We start from the raw sequence: 17718 nt of genomic DNA, 5'->3' as shown, positions 1-17718 counted from the left end.
GGTCCGAGAAAATAAAGGTACACAATCTCCCATCTATTACATTAGCAAAACCCTAATCGATGCCGAGACGAGGTACCCCCACCTCGAAAAATAGGCCTTGGCCTTGGTCGTAGTTTCACGAAAGCTTAGACCCTACTTTCAGTGCCATCCCATCTCGGTAGTCACAACTTTCCCCTTAAGAAGTATCTTGCATAAGCCCGAGCTAGCGGGAAGATTAGCTAAGTGGGCCATAGAATTAAGCAAGCATGATATCACATATCAACCACGGACGACGATAAAATCATAAGTCCTCGCCGACTTCATCTCAAAAATAATGCCTGATGTCGAAAAAGAAGTCGCCCACGCTTCTCTGCAAGCACAAGATCTATGGATTTTGTACACCGACGATGCTTCTAATACATCGGGGTCCGGACTGGGACTCGTGCTCGAGGTCCCGACAGGCGAAGTGATTTGCCAATCCATAAGGTGCCCATACATGACTAACAATGAGGCTGAGTATGAGGCGTGATCGCAAGATTACGGCTAGAACTCAAGTACGGATCGAGGCGAGTCATCCTACGCTGCGATTCTCAGCTCGTCGTCAACCAAGTCACTGGAACTTTCCAGATCAAAGAACAAAGGTTGCAAAAATACGAAGCCAAAATATGCAAATTACTGCTCGAGTTTGATGAATGCCAGCTCGACCAAATCCTTCGGGTCGCAAAACACCGAAGTCGATTGCCTTGCCAAATTAGCGGCAGCCACTAAAAGCATAATCGGAGAAGGAAACGTGATCACCCTCCTCCACTCATCGATAGATCAAATTGAGGTAAGGACTATAAATCTAACTTGGGACTGGCACAACCATATTATTACATACTTGTAGGATGACATACTCCCAAATGACAAAAAAAAAGCCAAGAAACTTCGGATGCAAGCAACCATGTATAACATCATTCATAACGATCTGTACAAGAGTACGTACGGCATCCCCCTAGCGAAACGCTTAGGCCCCAATCATACGCGGCATATCCTAGAAGAAGTCCACGAAGGCCACTACGGGGCTCATTTCGGCAAGCGAGCTCTGGTAAGGTGTCTCATACGAGCCGGTTACTACTGGCCTACTATGAAAAAAGAGGACGCAGACTTCGTGAAAAGATGCGAGCAATGCTAAAAATACGCCCCTATGATCCACCAAGCAGGCGAGAAACTCCACTCGGTCACTTCCCCTTGGCCTTTCATCAAGTGGGGAATGGACATCGTCGGTCCCCTCCCCGCAGGACAAGGTAACATACTTTTCCTTTTAGTTTTAACTGATTATTTTTCTAAATGGGTAGAAGCAGAAGCATTCACTTAGATACGCGAGCAATTAATGATCACCTTCATATGGACGAATATTGTGTGCCGCTTCGGCCTCCCCAAAGAGATTAGCTGCGACAACAGACCCCAATTTACTGGAAAAAAGGTCACCGAATTTTTCGAAAAGTGTCATATCAAAAGAATACTATCCACCCCATACCACCCCGCGAGCAACGGGCAAGCAAAGTCCTCAAATAAATCAATACTGAGCATCATGAAGAAAAAGCTCGAGGACGCCAAGGGACTTTGGCCAAAACTACTGCCAGAGGTGGTATGGGCCTACCGCAAAACACCAAAGATGAGCACAGGAGAAACTCCCTACTCGTTAGTCTGTAGGACTGACGCAGTAAGACCAGTCGGAGAGCCCCGTTTGAGATACTCCCATGAGAGCGGGCCGAGGGCAAGATCTCGATGAAGCCGAAGAACGGAGAGACATGGCCTACATAAGGATGATCTCCCAAAAACAACAGGCAGAATGCTACATTCGACTGGCAAATGTACGTTGAGCCCGAAAAATATGTAAATTTCTCTAAGTATGAGCAAACACAAATGTACGTTTGCCAGAACAATACCTCAACATTTACCCGGCCTACGTCCGCAATTGAATAAATTACATTCGACCTCGATCGAATTAAATTACATTCGACCTCGTTCGAATTAAAAAACATTTGACCCCGTTCGAATTAAAATACATTCAACCTCGTTCTAATTAAAATACATTCAACCTCGTTCGAATTAAAATATATTCGACCTCGTTCAAATTAAAAGACATTAGACCTCGATCGAATTAAATTACATTTGACCTTGTTAGAATTAAATTATATTTGACCTCGTTAGAATTAAAAAGCATTCGACCTCGTTCGAATTAAAAAACATTCGACCCCGTTCGAATTAAAATACATTCGACCTCGTTCGAATTAAAAGAGACTCGACCTCGATCGGATTAAAATATATTCGACCTCGTTTGAATTAAAATACATTCAACCTCATTCAAATTAAAATACATTCGACCTCTTTCGAATTAAATTACATTCGACCTCGATCGAATTAAATTACAGTTGACCTCGTTCGAATTAAAATACATTCGACCTCATTCGAATTAAAATACACTCGACCTCGTTCGAATTAAAATACATTCGACCTCGATCGAATTAAAAGACATTCGACCTCGTTTGAATTAAAATACATTCTACCTCGTTCGAATTAAAATACATTCCACCTTGTTCGAATTAAAATACATTTGACCTCGTTTGAATTAAAATATATTCGACCTCGTTCGAATTAAAAAACATTCGACCTCGTTCGAATTAAAAGACATTCGACCTCGTTCGAATTAAAAGATATTCAACCTCGTTCGAATTAAAAGACATTCGACTTCATTCGTATTAAAAAATATTCGACCTCGTTTGAATTAAAAGACAATCGACCTCGTTCGAATTAAGAAACATTCAACCTCGTTCGAATTGAAAAAATATTTGACCTCGATCAAACTGACTAACATTCAACCTCGATTGAATCAAATAATATCGACCTCGCTCGAATTCACATTCGACTTCGTTCAGGTCAACTGCAGGTTATATTTTACTTTGTCTGAATTAAGCTCATATGAACCTCGGCCATTGTTGGGTTTAGGTCACGTTCGACCTTGCTTATATTAACTAAGTTACATTTCAAACTAAGCTTCGACTATGTTTGATTTCGTTTGACTTAACACTTATTGGCCCCAGGTTGCGATTACCAAGTTCGACATCTGACCTCGTTCAATATACGAGCCGAGCTTCTACAACTAAAAGCAGCCAAATGGCAGGATCAAGGAAAAGAACATACAAGCTCAAACAGAAGAAAATAACATTCAATACTATCAATATTCATTACAAGGGCTAATACAGACGCCCGCAAAATTGTACACAAAATCCACAACAAAAAGAATAATTACTCGCCACTTGATCTAACAACATCAAGCTGCACGCGCCTCTTCCTCGTACCAAGCCTCCTGCTCAATATCGTCCGCATCCTCGCCGTCACCAGCCATGGGGGAAGCAGGGTCATAGCAGCAGGATTCGAGCTGCACGCGCCTTAGTATGAGTATCTTCAAAATCAATTTCAAGAACTTTCCTGGTCGCCATCAAACTTTTAAATATATCTTGTTGAGCCTTGACATGGATCCAATTCTCATATAAATTCCGTGGGACATCAAGAAAAGTAGAAGCATGAGAGGAGGATGGCTGAGCCAATAATTGTGATTTCTCGGCCTCGAGAACAATGACTTGGTAGCCAAGACTAGAAACCTCTTTTTCTAGCTCCCCTATCTGTTCATCAAGCTGAGATTCTCTAAGTTTAACCGTCTCCAAATCGTTTGCCCGCTCGGACTGAAGAATGCGGATCGCAGTCTCCAAAGCCTCTACTTTTGCTGAATCTGCCAGCCTAGCCAACTCGACCTTATCCAAGTCGGCTGTCCTCTCAACAACCTACGCTGCATTCTCGGCAACCTCGCCACTAATAAGTGGGAAATTTGAGTACTTATTTGCGGCTTTTGACTTTCGTTTTAGTTCAAAAATGCATAAAGGTATTCCCGAAAACTGATGAAATATGCTTACTTGCAGAAGTATTGAAAAATGAGCCAAAGTGATGAAATTCAACTCAAGAAGGAGTGATTTTGGACAAGGACAAAAATCAAGCAAAATGGCTAAAGTGCGGACCATAGAATTTTGTCTGCGGCCGCTGAACAATAAGAAAATTTGACAGTGCTGCAATGCAAAGTGCGGACCGCACAATAATTGTGCGCTCACAGAAGTCAAGGTTGAGAGAGATGGGAATTCAAGACAATCAAGATCTGTGGACCGCACTATAATTGTGCGACCGCACTCAGAATTGTGCGGTCCGCAAAAACTCAAAATGTGCGACCGCACCCAGAATTGTGCGGTCCGCAGAACTCAAGAAGTGCGACCGCAGTTTAGAATTCTGTGGCCGCACAAACCACTCCTGTCAAGAGCTGCACCAAAGTGCGGACCGCACACAGAATTGTGCGGCCGCAGAACCTCCTAAAGGGCAATTTTGTCCGAAAATTCCCACTTTGTATGAATAGACTACTTTCACGAAATTAGGTCATGTTTTGGAACATCTGAAAGTTGGTAGCCGTTTTTCTTTACTATTTTATGAAACTTTATCACTGCTTGTCAATTTTACATTGTATTTTCATCTATTTATCATTAAATATGAGTTTAATCATCTTTTCTTCTTTATTTTCTTCATCACCCACTATGAGTAACTAAATTTCTAGCTAGGGTTGTGATCCAACCCTAGTGTAGGTACCTAATGGGTGTTTGATTTAGGGTTTGTTTATGGTTGGGTGTGTAATATTTAGCCTAGCTCTTGCTATAATTGTAGAATTAATGGTTGCAAACATTGATTCAAGTCTATTTGACTTAGTCTCTATTTGAGAAAGAGAGACTTAATTTAGGAAAACTTGGCTAACAATATATTAGGATGAACTCAAGAAATTGATAGTCCCAATTAAAGAGTTGAATCTAGAGATAGAAAACCTGACTTGAGCATCTATCAATTGTTTTGTGTATTATCCATTTGGACTTGAGAAAGCCAAATTGGAAAAAATCACTCTATTACCGAGAGGTATTGAGTGGGTAATTGTGTGTTGATTGCTATAATACACCCCGGCCAACAAAACCCGCTCTAAAGCCCACAACCCGTTAGGCAAACACCTAGGTGGAAGTCATAGCTCTAGATCATTTACATACTTAAAAAAAGCACCAAAAATATTATCCTCTAGCTTTACATTTTCAAACCGTAGCATAATTTAGAATTAGAATCAAAACACAGTTTGTGGAAGTGCATCTTAGACACTCTACGTGCTTAGTCCAAATATATACCTAATGGATTCGATCCTGACTCCTAGTTGGGTATTATTATTGCAATCGACCACTTTACAACTCCAAACTAAGGTATGATTTGGGCAAGATCAATTTTTGGCGTCGTTGTCGGGGAGAATAAAAGACGGATTTAGCTATATATTTAATTTTGTGTGTGAATTGTCTTCTTTTCCTTCCATGTTACTAATTATTTTTGGGGAAACAATTGTAGGTAAAACAATGGCTCTCAACAATAATGATCATCTCAGAAACATGCCTTTGGGGGATGTGGACGTGGAAGATGACCAAGTTGAAGAGGTTCCTCCTGAACCTCAAGCAAATAGACGAGGCAGACCGCCTCAAGAAAACGTTCCCATTCCACCCCCACTTCTACCAAGCGCGGCTCCACACCGGGTGTTGCCAAATTTAGGGTATGCAAGTTCCATAGTCCTGCCCCGCATTAGGGCATGTAACTTTCAAATCACAAATGTTATGCTCACATTGCTAGAGCAATGGAGATTCTTCACTGGGGCTCGGAATCAAAATGCATACAAACATTTGAAAGGATTTGTGGACACTTGCTGGGGGAGTAAACAGACAAACGTCTCCGAAGATGCTTTAAGGTTGAGGCTATTTCCTTTCTCACTACGCGGGAAAGCCTTGGATTGGTTAGAAAGGATTCCTAACCATTCCATCCATACATAGGATGAATTGGCGGAGAAATTTATTTCCAAGTTCTTTTCTCCCAGGAATATGGCTACTCTTAGAGATGAGATTCTAGCATTCAAACGAGAACCCAATGAGCCTTTGCATGAGATATGGTAGAGGTACCGAACTATGGTGTAGGAGTGCCCGAACAATGACATGATTGAGGCTATGATTCAACAAACATTCTATAGAGGGATCAATACTACCAATCAATGCATGGTCAACCAACTTGCCCATGGAAATTTCATGACAACACCATATGCCGAAGCTTGTGATATCATAGATGAAATGGCGGATACTTCATCGGCATGGCAAAGTAGAGAAAATATTCCTCAAGGTGATCCAAATGTGATTCACCTACATAAAGAATTACATGATCACGTGCAAGCAATTGCCGAGTTGACCACCACAATGAATCAATTAGCCAAAGCTCAAATTCAATAAGTTCAAGGTCCTAAGAAAGTAAATGCAATGGAAGGAGTAAATATGATGGTGAACAAGCGAACGTAAAAGGGTCAACAAGTGCAAAACAATGCGGAACAATATGTGCAAGAAGATAGTGGGTTTGACCAAGATGAATCTTATAATGAACAAGAGGAGGAAGTACAATATGTGAACAAATTCCAAGGGCAAAGAAATAACTCTCAAGGCCCGAATCAACAACAGTGACGATCTCAAGGTAATCAAGGGAATTGGAACAATCAAAACAACCAAGGTAATTGGAATGATCAAAACAATCAAGGGCATTGAAACAATAAAAACAACCAAAGAAATTGGGTTAGCAAAAGTCAAGGATATTGGGGAGGCAACAACCAAAGGGGATGGAACAATAATCAAGAGAATCAGGGGTCGGGTTTACAAAGTCCCCTGATGTATCAACAACCAAGCAACCCGCCTCCTTATCCTTCCCATGGTTCTAGCTCTTCCAACAATGAGCTAGGGTATATTGAGAACATGTTTAAACAAATGATGGAGAAGAATGCCGACTCTGATTCTCAACTAGCTTCTCACAACACTTCAATTCGCAATTTGGAAGTTCAATTGGGGCAAATCTCGTAAGCTTTAAACACTCGTCCTAAGGGGGCACTACCAAGTGACACAGTGGTGAACCCGAAGGGTGGGAACAACACGGGACATGCCATGGCCATGACTATAAGGAGTGGAAAATGTGGGGATGTAACCACATTAAGTCAAAGAAAAATTGTGGATGATGAATAAGTGATTCAAGAAGATGAGATTCCAAATAGTGTGGTGCAAGCAAATGATGAATGGAGAATTGATATTGATGAAATTGTGGAGGAGACTCAAGAAGAAGTGAACCCATCTAGGGAACACATTGTTGACATACCGGAACTGGTAGTGCCAAATGCTAAGGCACCAATGCCAAGGCCTCCTCCTCCATACCCTCAAAGGCTTGACAAACAAAATGGAGAGAATCAATTCAAAAAGTTCATTTACATGATGAAGAGCTTATCTATTAATGTGCCATTGGTTGAGGCTTTAGAGCAAATGCCCGGATATGCAAAGTTCATGAAGGATCTGATAACAAAGAAGAGGTCGATGCATTGTGAGACTATAAAGATGGCACATCAAGTGAGTGCAATTGTGCACTCAATGACTCCTAAATTGGAAGATCCCAGCGCTTTCACAATCCTTTGCACCATTCGAAGCGCCGACTTTGCCAAAGCTCTTGGTGATTTAGGGGCGAGTATCAACTTGATGCCCTACTCGGTTTTCAAAACATTGGGGATTGGGAAACCAAGACCCACTTCTATGAGGCTACAAATGGCGTATCATACTATGAAGAGACTATTGGGTATTATTGATGATGTGTTGGTTCGAGTTGATAATTTTATCCTCCCGGTAGACTTTGTGATTCTGGATTGTGAAGTGGACTATAAGGTGCCTATTATTTTGGGTAGAACTTTCCTTGCTACGGGGAAGGCATTTGTTGATGTTGAAGCTGGTGAGCTCACCTTCCGGGTGGGTGATGAAAAGGTGGTTTTCCATGTGTGCAAATCTATGAGGAAACCAAATAGCAATGGAGTTTGTTCGTTTGTGGACTTAGTGACCGAGGTGATTGTTGATGATGCTAGTGCCATGATGAATGTTGATGATACTTAGGAGGTCGTATTTCTTAACCAATATGATGATGAGAATGATGGCTATGTGGAATGTGTGAATACATTGCAAGGAATGGGGTCGTATACTTATGAACCCCGCAAATTGTCCTTAGATCTTGAAAACCGGAAGACTCCTCCAACAAAGCCCTCAATCGAGGAGCCTCCCACTTTGGAGTTAAAGCCATTGCCTTCATATCTTAGGTATGAATTCCTTGGCCTATGTTCTACTTTACCGGTTATTCTTTCCTCTTGTTTGACTAACGTGCAGGTAGACTTTACTTTGGCGGTGCTACAAAAGAGGAAGAAAGCTATCAGATGGACATTGGTGGATATTCGAGGTATAAGCCCTGCCTTTTGCATGCACAAGATTATCTTGGAGGAGGATACCAAACCCTCCGTTGACCATCAAAGAAGACTAAATAAACCAATGCAAGAGGTGGTGAAGAATGAGATCATAAAGTGATTGGATGCCGGTGTTGTTTACCCCATTTTCGATAGCTCGTGGACCTCACCGGTGAAATATGTCCCAAAGAAAGGGGGAATGACTGTGGTCACCAATAAAAAGAATGAGTTGATTCCTACAAGAACAGTGACCGGGTGAAGAGTGTGTATGGACTATCGCAAGCTCAACAAAGTCATAAGGAAAGATCATTTCCCACTTCCCTTCCTTGATCAAATGCTTGATAGGTTAGCCGGCCGTGCTTTCTATTGTTTCCTTGATGGATATTCCGGCTACAATCAAATTCTTATTTCTCCGGAGGACAAAGAGAAAACTACTTTCACATGTCCCTATGGTACTTTCGCATTTCGCGGATGCCATTTGGGTTGTCCAATGCACCGGCGACTTTTCAATGGTGTATGATGGCTATCTTCACCGACATGGTGAAGGATTTTCTTGAGGTATTCATGGATGACTTTTCTGTGGTTAGGAACTCCTTTAATGATTGCTTGACAAACTTGGATAAGGTCTTGACAAGATATGAAGAGACAAACTTAGTGCTCAATTGGGAGAAGTGTCACTTCATGGTCGAGGAAGGCATTGTCCTTGTCTACAAAATTTCAAAGAATGGTATTGAGGTCGACAAGGCCAAAATATAGGTGATTTCTAAACTCCCACCCCTACATCCGTGAAGGGAGTGTGGAGCTTCTTGGGTCATGCGGGGTTCTATCGCCGTTTCATCAAAGATTTTTCCAAAGTGGGGAACCCCTTGTGTAAGCTTTTGGAGAAGGATGCCAAATTCCATTTCAACGAGGATTTCATGAAGGCATTCGAATTGCTCAAGTTCAAATTGACCACTACTTCTATTATCACCGCACCGGATTGGATCTTGCCTTTTGAGCTCATATGTGATGCAAATGATGTGGCGGTCGGAGCAGTTTTGGGGCAACGTATCTCCAAAATCTTCCATTTGGTCTTCTATGCTAGTAAGACCATGAATGATGACCAAGTCAATTACACGGTGACCGAAAAAGAGCTCTTTGCTATTGTCTTTGCTATGGAGAAGTTCCGCCCGTACTTGATGGGTACAAAGGTGATTGTCCACATTGATCATGCGGCTCTTCGCTACCTAATGAGCAAAAAGGATTCAAAAGCGAGGTTAATGTGGTGGGTGCTTTTATTGCAAGAGTTCGATCTCGAAATCCAAGACCGCAAAGGCAGTGAAAACCAAGTGGTAGACCACTTGTCTCGCTTGGAAGAGGATGGGAGGCCACATGACGGCCTTGAGATTAATGACTCCTTCCCCGACGAGTAACTTCTAGCCATTTCAATGACCGAGATGCCATGGTTCGCCGACTTAGCAAATTATCTTGTGAGTGGTATTGTACCGAATGAGTTCTTATCAAACCAAAGGAAGAAACTCAAACTGGACTACCTTGACTATTATTGGGATGAACCGTATCTCTACCGAATTTGTACCGATGGTGTAATTCGACGATGTGTGCTGGAGGAAGAACAAATGGACATTCTTGAGGCTTGCCCTTCTTCACCATATGGTGGTCACCATGGTGGAGCGAGAACGTCGGCAAAAGTGTTGAGTTGTGGATTCTATTGGCCTACCCTCTACAAAGATGCTAGTGATCTAGTCAAGCGTTATGATGAATGTCAAAGGGCTCGTGGGATTTCTAAGAAACATGAGATGCCCCTCACCACCATCTTGGAAATTGACATTTTTGGTGTGTAGGGGATTGATTTCATGGGACCGTTCGTAAGCTCCTACGGGAACACATACATTTTTGTAGTTGTGGACTATGTGTCAAAGTGGGTTGAGGCCATTGCTCTACTCAACAATGAAGCTCGAAGTGCCGTGAAAGTTTTGAAAAAGAATATCTTTACAAGATTTGGCACTCCAAGGGCCATTATAAGTGATGAGGGATCGCACTTTTGCAACAAAGCTTTTGATACCTTACTCACCAAGTATGGTGTCACTCACAAAGTCTCGACCCCCTATCATCCTCAAGCAAGCGGACAAGTGAAAGTCTCCAACCAAGAGATCAAGAATATTTTGTCAAAGACCGTGAATGCCAACCGGACGGATTGGTTGATGAAACTTGATGATGCTCTATGGGCTTATAGGACGGCTTACAAAACACCGATTGAGATGTCTCCATACTGGTTGGTGTTCGGGAAATCTTGTCACCTTCCGGCGGAACTTGAGCACAAGGCTATGTGGGCATTGAAGACGCTTAATCTTGAGTGGGATGTCGCCGCTAACCTGAGGGTGGCACAATTGAATGAGCTTGATAAATTATGGTACCATGCATATACAAGTTCTTCCTTATACAAGGAGAAAATGAAGTACCTCCATGACAAGTACATCCAAAACAAGGAGTTCAAAGAAGGTGATCTTGTGTTATTGTTTAATTCTCGGTTACAGATATCGCTGGGAAAGTTGAAGTCTAAGTGGCGTGGTCCGTTTGAGGTTGTGAAGATGACACCCTTTGGTGTATTAGACTTGAAGAATAAAAATGATGAAGTGTTTAGAGACAATGGTTATCGGGTGAAGCATTATCTTGAAAAAGTTGATGATGGCCACGTCGTGGCATTAATTCATTTCAAGTGATTGATAGAAATTTGCGTCATGCCGCGTTGTTAAATCAGGTGCTTCTTGGGAGGCAACCCATGTTTATTTTTATTTCTCTTTTTCTTCTTTTAGATAGGTTATATTTTGTGCTAACTGGTTTTGAAGTGAATTGTAGAAATGAGCGTGCTTTATAGGAACTGTGCTTGAAAAAATGGCTAAGTGTTGAAAAAGTACGGACCGCACAATCTTGCATGCCACAGCAGAAAGGAGTCTACGACCGCATAATTCTTTGTGCGGCTGCACAACTGGAGACCCAAAAATGCAATCTCTAAAGTTTGAAATTGTAGAGAATTGGGCCAATCTACGGCCGCACTTGAAATTATGCGGTCCGCACAAATATCTGCGGCCGCACCCAATTGTGCGGATCGAGATCTTCAGAGGGACCAAGTAAAGAGTGCGGACCGCACCTAAAATTTTGCGTCCGCACTCAGCTGCACATTTTGACCTATAAATAGGCACTCCTCTCACTGTTCCAAACTTTACGTACTTTGAACTCGTAACACCAAAGCAAGCACAATGCACAAAAATTGTTTCAAACATCATACTTATTTCATCATCCTAGATTCTCCCCTGCATCCTTCATCACTAAAAATGGTTAGATCAAGAGGACGTGGTGACATTTCCAAAGGAAGGCGTGAACCCTCCCGAGGCCGAGGCAGGGGTACCCTACCACTCTCCGTGCAAAGATTCATTAGTAAGAAAGCAACAATAGGCCGACGTAGACTTCTAGAGACCTCCGAATAAAGTTCATATGCCCCGTGTAGGGAAGCATCAGAGGGCAACTCAGTGCAAAGGCAGCCTGCTGCGCCATCACATCCACAGATGCCCCAGGACAGATACCGACTGAGAGACGAGCCTACCTCTTCTGAGAGTAATTCTGAGGGATCGGAAGGGAACAATCAGGCTACAGAGCCCTCATCTACTCATTCCCCCGCGACACCAGTCACAGTTGATGATGATGATGATATTCCGGATGACGGTCAGGGGGTGGGGTTGGGGTGATACCAGAGTTGCAGGCCTGGAGAGGTCAAAGAAGAAGGAAGTTTGGGAAGATAGATTTGTGAACTCGACTACATTCAATAGATTCCGAGAGTGGTGGCCACAGAGATCGCTCACTCTTGAGCGACAATTTGTGTTGAAAGATCTGGATAGATACAACCCGAATGTGTTAAGACAATTTCGGGAAAGAAAAGGGTGGAAATGGTTCATGAAAAGCGTATTGGATGCCAAAGAGCACTTAGTATGGGAGTTCTATGCCAATTTGGTGCACATCGAGAAGGGGACTAAGGTGACTAAGGTGCAGAACTTGAAAGTACGATTTGATCAGAGCACCCTAAACACTTATTTAGGGTTCGATGATATGGAGCCGGTGCAGTATTTACAGAAGTTCTCACTTGGTGACGCAACCCTCCCTTGGCTTGCTGAGATACTGGCAGCTCCAGGACTACCACCACCATGGATCACAGTAGGGGTTCCTATTCTGCGGAACACCCTCAACTTTGAAGCAAAAGGGTGACAAACATTTGTATACTGTCACACAGACCCAAGACGGAATGAAAACAACCTTCCAATCCCCCGGGCAGTCTTTGTTGCATCTATCATGGTCGGTACCCAATTAATGTGGGTGCCATCATGTAGGCTAAAATGTCTCTGGTTGTCAAGCAGGGTGAAAGCTCCTATCCGTATCCCAACACTATCACGGAGTATCTCACGGATGCAGGGGTAGAGCCCAAGAGGTTTGATATGAAGGTAAGGGCTAAGCAGCCCTTCTCCTGGTACTATTTGAAGGACCCAAGTAACCCAAAAACAAGGGTAAGTAGACTACTACCGTAGGCCAGTCTGATGAGCCATCGATGGTAGTTGTAGATTCTGCTGCTATGCCTTTTACAGATTCTATGCCTTCCACAATAGCTGGGCCTTCCACTGAGATAGCTGCCATGCCACCACCTCCATCTTCAGGGCCATCAGCATCAGTATCAGTGCATTCCTCCTCAACTTATCCACTCTCTATGCTGCGAGTCTCTTAGATGCTGGCGAGTCTTAACAACTGGATGCAGATAGCTACTGCAAAACTATTTGACCTATCCAGTGCTGTTGCAGCTCAGACTTTTACCTCAGCACCCCAGATTCCTCTGTCAATAGAGGAAACATTGAAGAAGATTTTGGATAATCAGAAGACCATCATGGATATATTGGTGGCACATGGGGGAGCTATTGAGGAGTTGGGTAAACAGGTGAAGAAGATGAGGAAATCACATGCCTCAAGAAAATCAGTGGACAAGTTGAGACAAGAAGTGACCAAGATAACAACCGATGAGGATCTTCCATTTGACTTACTGATGGAGACACATCTATCAGTACCAGTAGACCCAACAACATCAGTGGCACCAACTGGCCAGTCTGAGGAGCCAGACAGCGCTACCCATAGTACTGAGGCAGTTCTACAAAAGTTCACCAACCCAACTACTCCCCGAGCAGAGGATGATGAGATCTAGTTGGAGGAGCCTGAGGGAGGTGATGTTGCTATAGATACCGAGACCACATAGGGAGTCCTCTCTACTCTTTCCCCTCCTTATTTTGATTTTTGTTAAGCATTGAGGACAACACTTATTCTTATTCAGGGGGTGGTCTATTTTTGATTTGATATGACATTTGACCTTGGCCTGTAATAATTATAATACTATTTTTTTTATCTTTATTTTCTTTTTCATTATGTATATATTCCTCCCTTTCTATATATATATATATATATATATATATATATTCTTTTTCCATTCTCGGCTTGTATATTCATTTTTGCTTTCAGTAGTTATTTCATAGCTTCTTTATTTTGTTTCTTAGTAGTTTAGCTTCTTATTTACTTTAATAGCTTCTTATTGATTTGGTAGATTCTTTTATGTTTAAGTGATCAATAAGCCTTTGGTTTTCTTAATGCCACGGTTCTTTCCAAAGGTAGTTTTTGTGTGAACCGGGTGACTCTTCCCAACGATGGATGGCGTGACAACCTTCTTAAGAGATTGAGTCCGTTTTTGATGATTAGGTAAAAACAGTAGTAATAATGAATAAGAGGGTCAAGCATACTTCACTTGGTACCAACACACTTAACTACATGCTTATGGTTAAAAACAAGTTCTTGGAAAAAATGGATCTAGTTAGTGACCTTGTGACTCTTGTGTTGACTCAGGCAATCATCGAGTGGTTTAGTAGAACCATTAGCGATTTTCAATCTTGAATACGGTTGTTGTGGGCCCTTGCCTCTGTCCTCTTGAACAATCCAACTATGTGAGAGGTGAGATGTTTTGTTACAAGTCCAAGTACCCGTGCGAATGGTCTAGAACTTTCCCCGAATGTGTTTCTAGGCGAAATTCTAAGTTTTTCTTGGCTTGAGAAATGATTGTAGGCTCTCCTTGGCCCATTTTAAAAAATTTTCATGGCCCACCAATGATGTTATCCCTATTCAACCCTTTTAAGCCTAAAGCGTGTATCATTTGATAACCATGTTGCAAGCATTTACCAGTTTTGTAGTGACCCTCTCTTGGCACCCGAGCTTTCCTTAACACTTATGAGAAGCAAGTTGGCGAAAACATAAGTTTGGGGGAGAGATGAGGAGTTTGAAAGTAGTATCAAGGTACAAAAAGAGAAAAGAAATTAAGGAAAAGAAAGAACAAAAGAAAAACACAAAAAAGAAAGTGAATAAATTGAAGAGTTGAAGGGATTCAAAGAAAAGCAAAAGTGCAAAGCATGGAGAAAACAAAGAAGGAGAAAATGAATATCATGACCAAGAAAGAGTGATGTCAAGTCTCTCTAGTTCCCCTAAGAAAAAAGAAAATGACTCAAAGAGTCGGCAAAGCATGGGCCAAAATGAGAAAATGGAGTACTTAAGGAAAGATGAACCCGTTCTATTCCAACATTTCCTACCTTAATCCAACAGCCTTTATTAAATGCAGAAAATCCCTACGTGATTTCAAGCCGAGTGAGCTTATATTAGTGATGATTTATATTAGGGGCAAACATATAGTACTTAGAGCCGTACTTGTGACATTCTTTTGAGGGTGATGAACGAACGTTTCACAAATTACTGAATTGAGTGCTACATTTTTAAGTGAGATGAGCTAATGGAGAGTATAGGAGGAGGAGTTTGGGATTCATAGTGACCTACATGAAAGTGCGAACTTCCTTGATGAGTAAAGTCAACTTTTGATGATCAAGTGTCACATTAGAGCTATTTGTGCTTTAATCTTCAAAACATTGCCTTGTTGATGATTCATGAGTGTGTGGGTAATTGTTGGTCCCAATTAATGTGTGTTTAATTTACCTTAGCTTAGCTGGAATAGCTCTTTTCTTGTGGAGGTGGGAACTATCTTATTTGCTTGAGGACAAGCAAAAGCTTAAGTTTGGGGGAGTTGATAAGTGGGAATTTTGACTACTTATTTGTACCTTTTGACTTTCGTTTTAGTTCAAAAATACTTAAAGGTATTCCCGAAAACTAATGAAATATGCTTACTTGCAGGAGTATTGAAAAATAAGCCAAAGTGATGAAATTGAACTCAATAAGGAGTGATTTTGAACAAGGACAAAAATCAAGCAAAAAGGCTAAAATGTGGACCATAGAATTTTGTTTGCGGCCGCAGAACAAGAAGAAAATTTGACAGTGCTGCAATGCAAAGTGCGGACCATATAATAATTGTGCGGCCGCAGAAGTCAAGGTTCAGAGAGTTGGGAATTAAATACAATCAAGATATGCGGACCATACTATAATTGTGCGGCCGCAGAAATCAAATGTAAGGCCGCACTCAGAATTGTGCAGTTGCACCGAGAATTGTGCGGTCCGCAGAACTCAAGAAGTGCGACCGCACACAAAATTGTGCTGCTGCAGAACCTCCTAAAGGGCAATTTTGTCTGATAATTTTAACTTTGTATAAATAGACTACTTTCGCGAAGTTAGGTCAAGTTTTGGAACATCTGAAAGTTGATAGCCATTTTTCTTTACTGTTTTAGGAAACTTTGTCATAGCTTGTCATTTTACATTGGATTTTCATCTATTTATCATTAAATATGAGTTTAATCATCTTTTCTTCTTTATTTTCTTCATCACCCACTATGGGTAGCTAAATTTATAGCTAGAGTTGTGACCCAACCCTAGCGTGGGTACCTAATGTGTGTTTGGATTAGGGCTTGTTTATGGTTGAGTATGTAATATTTGCTTAGCTCTTACTATAATTATAGAATTAATGGTTACAAACATTGATTCAAGCCTATTTGACTTAGTCTCTACTTGAGAAAGAGAGACTTAGTTTAGGAAAACTTGGCTAACAAGAAATTGGGATGAACTCAAGAAATTGATAGTCCCAATTAAAGGATTGAATCTAGAGATAGTAAAATCCGACTTGAGCATCTATCAACTGTTTTGTGCATTACCCATTTGGACTTGAGAAAGCCAAATTGGAAAAAACCACTCTATTACCGAGAGGTATTGAGTGGGTAATTGTGTGTTGATTTCTATAATACACCCCGACCAACAAAACCCTCTCTAAAGCCCACAACCCGTTAGACAAACACCTAGGTGAAAGTCACAACCCTAGATCTTTTACATACTTAAAAATAAAAAACACCAAAAATATTATTCTCTAGCTTTACATTTGCAAACCGTAGCATAATTTAGAAGTAGAATCAAAACACAGTTTGTGGAAGTGCATCTTAGACACTTTACGTGCTTAGTCCGAATATATACCTAATCACATCTACGCTCCCTGTGGATTCGATCCCGACTCCTAGTTGGGTATTATTATTGCAATCGACCGCTTCACAATCCCAAACTGAGGTGTGATTTGGGTGAGATCAGCCACCCAAAGCCTCCGCCCTTATCAAACATTGTTCGAGGTCGGCCTGTAGAGAAAACACTTGAGCTGAAGGTCCGCGTATTGAGCCTCCACTCCCCTGCTCACCTCAAGATCATCTTCTTTGTCCATGAGCGCCCCTTCAAGGATGCTGCATTTGCTGATGACTCTTATTAGCTCATCATCTTCCTGCTTCATCTCGTCCCTGAGAGCTTGTAGGTTGCCACTCTCGCCGAACCGCCTACAGATCTCGCGATGCTTACTGCGGTATTCACGGTACTTCTTCTCCATATTCTTGAAAATGGTTTTACTCCTCTCCTCTCGGTGAGCACTCTCAATATCCAAGATAATGGTCTCAAAAAAGAGGGAAGAAAGTCAATCTACCAAAAATACTGTTAAGGTACGGAGACTAAAAAGGTCGAAAAACATACTCTAAAGATGAGGACGGCTATGCTCGATGACAGGGCAGCATTGTTCAACAACTCGAGGGTCTTGCCCTCTACATCGGAGCATAGGGGACCTAAGGAAGGGACCACATCTTCCGTGTTCACCAACAGGTCACGGTCTATGGGGACCACAATGGTGCGAGTGGATCCTTCCAACCTCACTTCCACCCGAGTGAACCCCTCACTCAGCATCAGCACCTCATCGGGGTCAATGTCAAAGCCGGTTTTATAGCCGTTGATCTCATCTAAATCACACCTCTATTTGAGGTTATAAAACGGTCGATGCAATAATAGTACCCAACAAGGAGTCGGGGTCG

General features: G+C 41.9%; 1 protein-coding gene across 1 annotated transcript; it reads left to right on the top strand.

The window, feature by feature from the left end:
• The first annotated feature begins 10578 nt into the window (after positions 1-10578).
• LOC138908232 (uncharacterized) lies at positions 10579-11097 on the top strand. The gene has a single exon (XM_070198884.1). The coding sequence runs from the start codon at positions 10579-10581 to the stop codon at positions 11095-11097; it is 519 nt and encodes a 172-aa protein (XP_070054985.1).
• The last annotated feature ends 6621 nt before the right edge of the window (positions 11098-17718 follow it).

The sequence above is a fragment of the Nicotiana tomentosiformis genome, chromosome 3 (genome assembly GCF_000390325.3).
Source record: "Nicotiana tomentosiformis chromosome 3, ASM39032v3, whole genome shotgun sequence".
NCBI classification, from domain to species: domain Eukaryota; kingdom Viridiplantae; phylum Streptophyta; class Magnoliopsida; order Solanales; family Solanaceae; genus Nicotiana; species Nicotiana tomentosiformis.
This window is presented reverse-complemented; position numbering and strand designations above follow the sequence as displayed.

Bases quoted from the DNA above. Each gene is read 5' to 3' on its own strand.
- LOC138908232 (XM_070198884.1), top strand. From the start codon at position 10,579: ATGAAACTTGATGATGCTCTATGGGCTTATAGGACGGCTTACAAAACA.